We start from the raw sequence: 1,979 nt of genomic DNA on the forward strand, positions 1-1,979 counted from the left end.
GGTTGTTTTGAGGATGAAATGAGACAAGGAGACTTTAGGATGTTTCGTGATCTCTGGCTATTATGAGGTTTAGTAAAGGTTTACGGATCCTAGGAATCTCTCTGCAATGAAAATACCCAGTTCTGAGTTTAATAGCTGAGTGAACTAAATCAAAAATTTCCAAATGCATATGACCACAGGACACCCCCTCCCCTCCCCGCATAACAGCAACTAACATCTTAACGGGCACTGGCGTCTCGAGGAAGACATTTTGGATATGCTGCGCCTAAACAACTGACTGGGGAGATGGGGAGCAAAGCAGGGCGTCTTGACCCAGTAGTGGTGTCTGAGCGTCAAATCCCTGTTCTTGCCATTGTAAACACAATAAAGTACATAACAGGTATCCATGACCGGAAGCTCATTCCTGAACCCACCTCAGCTCCAATCCCATCACCAGGAAGCTGCATCAAAGTGGCTATTGCAAATGTCACAAGTCTGTGGGGTGGACAGGAACCTCAAAGGGGTTGTTGAGACAGCCAGGCTGGAGCTCAGACACCTTACAATAGCTCTCATACGATGTCAGCAAAAACATAAACGGGCAGAGGGTGGAGAGCCCATTAGATGCCAGGAAGGCCTCTTATCAGTGAAATCAGAGATCAAAACCTGTGTTAAGGACTCGTTGGAAGGATCCTGGTAGGGCTAACGGTTTGGGCAGGGAGAAGGTGAATCAGGCAAGCTATGAGACAACAGGCCTCCAACCAGATCTTCCCCACCAGTCCAGCAAGTTGAGAGCTCAGGTCTCTTTTCTGCTTTGCTAGAACATGCTCAGATGGGACCTGTGATGGCTGCAACTTCCACTTCCTGTGGGAGAGTGCGGCTGCTTCCCCGCTCTGCTCAGTGGCTGACTACCACGCTATCATCAGCAGCTGTGTGGCTGGGATCCAGGTGGGTTTCCCTCTGATCAAGCACTCCCACGAGAGAAGGGAATGAGAGATCTGAGTTCCTTGTTTTTCTCCCCAACAGAAGACTACTTACGTGTGGCGAGAACCCAAGCTATGCTCTGGTGGCATTTCTCTGCCTGAGCAGAGGGTCACCATCTGCAAAACCATAGATTTCTGGCTGAAAGTGGGCATCTCTGCAGGCACCTGTACTGCCATCCTGCTCACCGTCTTGACTTGCTACTTTTGGAAAAAGAATCAAAAGTACATGATGCGGTATTGGAGTTTGGGGATGGACAGGGTTGGATTATTGATCAGGGAGAATATCTGAAAGTGTAAATTAATGGGGTTTTTCTCTGGAATTGGCTGCAGACTCTGTGACTCTGGCCAGAGACTTGTTGAACCACTTATCCAGTGCATGGTTTGGTTATCCTGACTCCTGAACAGGGGATGATACCATGTGGCAGTCTATAAATGGATGTTAAATTCTCAAAAGCAAAGAGTATCCTTAATTTGTTATTCTTAACAATACAGAGAATGACATTAAGATTTTGATATTTCTATTAAACTTTGAGATCACAGAAACAGGCTTAAGGAACAAAGATCACTGAACCGGGAACCAAGATTCCTTCTAGTCCTGCAGCCCTGACACCATTTTACCATGCTTCAGTCTCCTTACCCATGGCATGGGAATAGGACCTGTTTGTAGCCCAACCTCTCTACCTCTTTCCCCCTTATTCCCACATTTTGGGATCTTGTCTTTCCCATCCTCCTGTTTTGTAGACTAGAGTACAAGTACTCCAAGCTGGTGATGAATGCTACCCTCAAGGACTGTGACCTGCCAGCAGCTGACAGCTGTGCCATCATGGAAGGCGAGGATGTGGAAGATGACCTCATCTTTACCAGCAAGAAGTCACTCTTTGGGAAGATCAAATCATTTACCTCCAAGGTAGGGGGCCTGGCCAGTGCACTGAGGTCAGCCTGGGCGAGGTGAACCACCACGCCCAGCCCCAAAATTATATTTTCAACATATAGTCAGTGTTTTTAAATTACTGAAACTAG

The 1,979-nt window shown here is 47.1% G+C and overlaps 1 protein-coding gene across 1 annotated transcript in view; it reads left to right on the plus strand.

The window, feature by feature from the left end:
* The window catches only part of LOC105516099 (UPF0577 protein KIAA1324-like), a 37,932-nt gene that overhangs the window by 9,439 nt on the left and 26,514 nt on the right, over positions 1–1,979 (plus strand). Inside the window, 3 exon segments of the mRNA XM_011948163.1 lie at positions 798–924; positions 1,003–1,181; positions 1,701–1,882. Of these exon segments, the coding sequence (XP_011803553.1) occupies positions 798–924; positions 1,003–1,181; positions 1,701–1,882 (488 nt within the window).

This window comes from Colobus angolensis, unplaced genomic scaffold, assembly GCF_000951035.1.
Source record: "Colobus angolensis palliatus isolate OR3802 unplaced genomic scaffold, Cang.pa_1.0 Scaffold273, whole genome shotgun sequence".
In the NCBI taxonomy this organism is placed as follows: Eukaryota; Metazoa; Chordata; class Mammalia; order Primates; family Cercopithecidae; genus Colobus; species Colobus angolensis.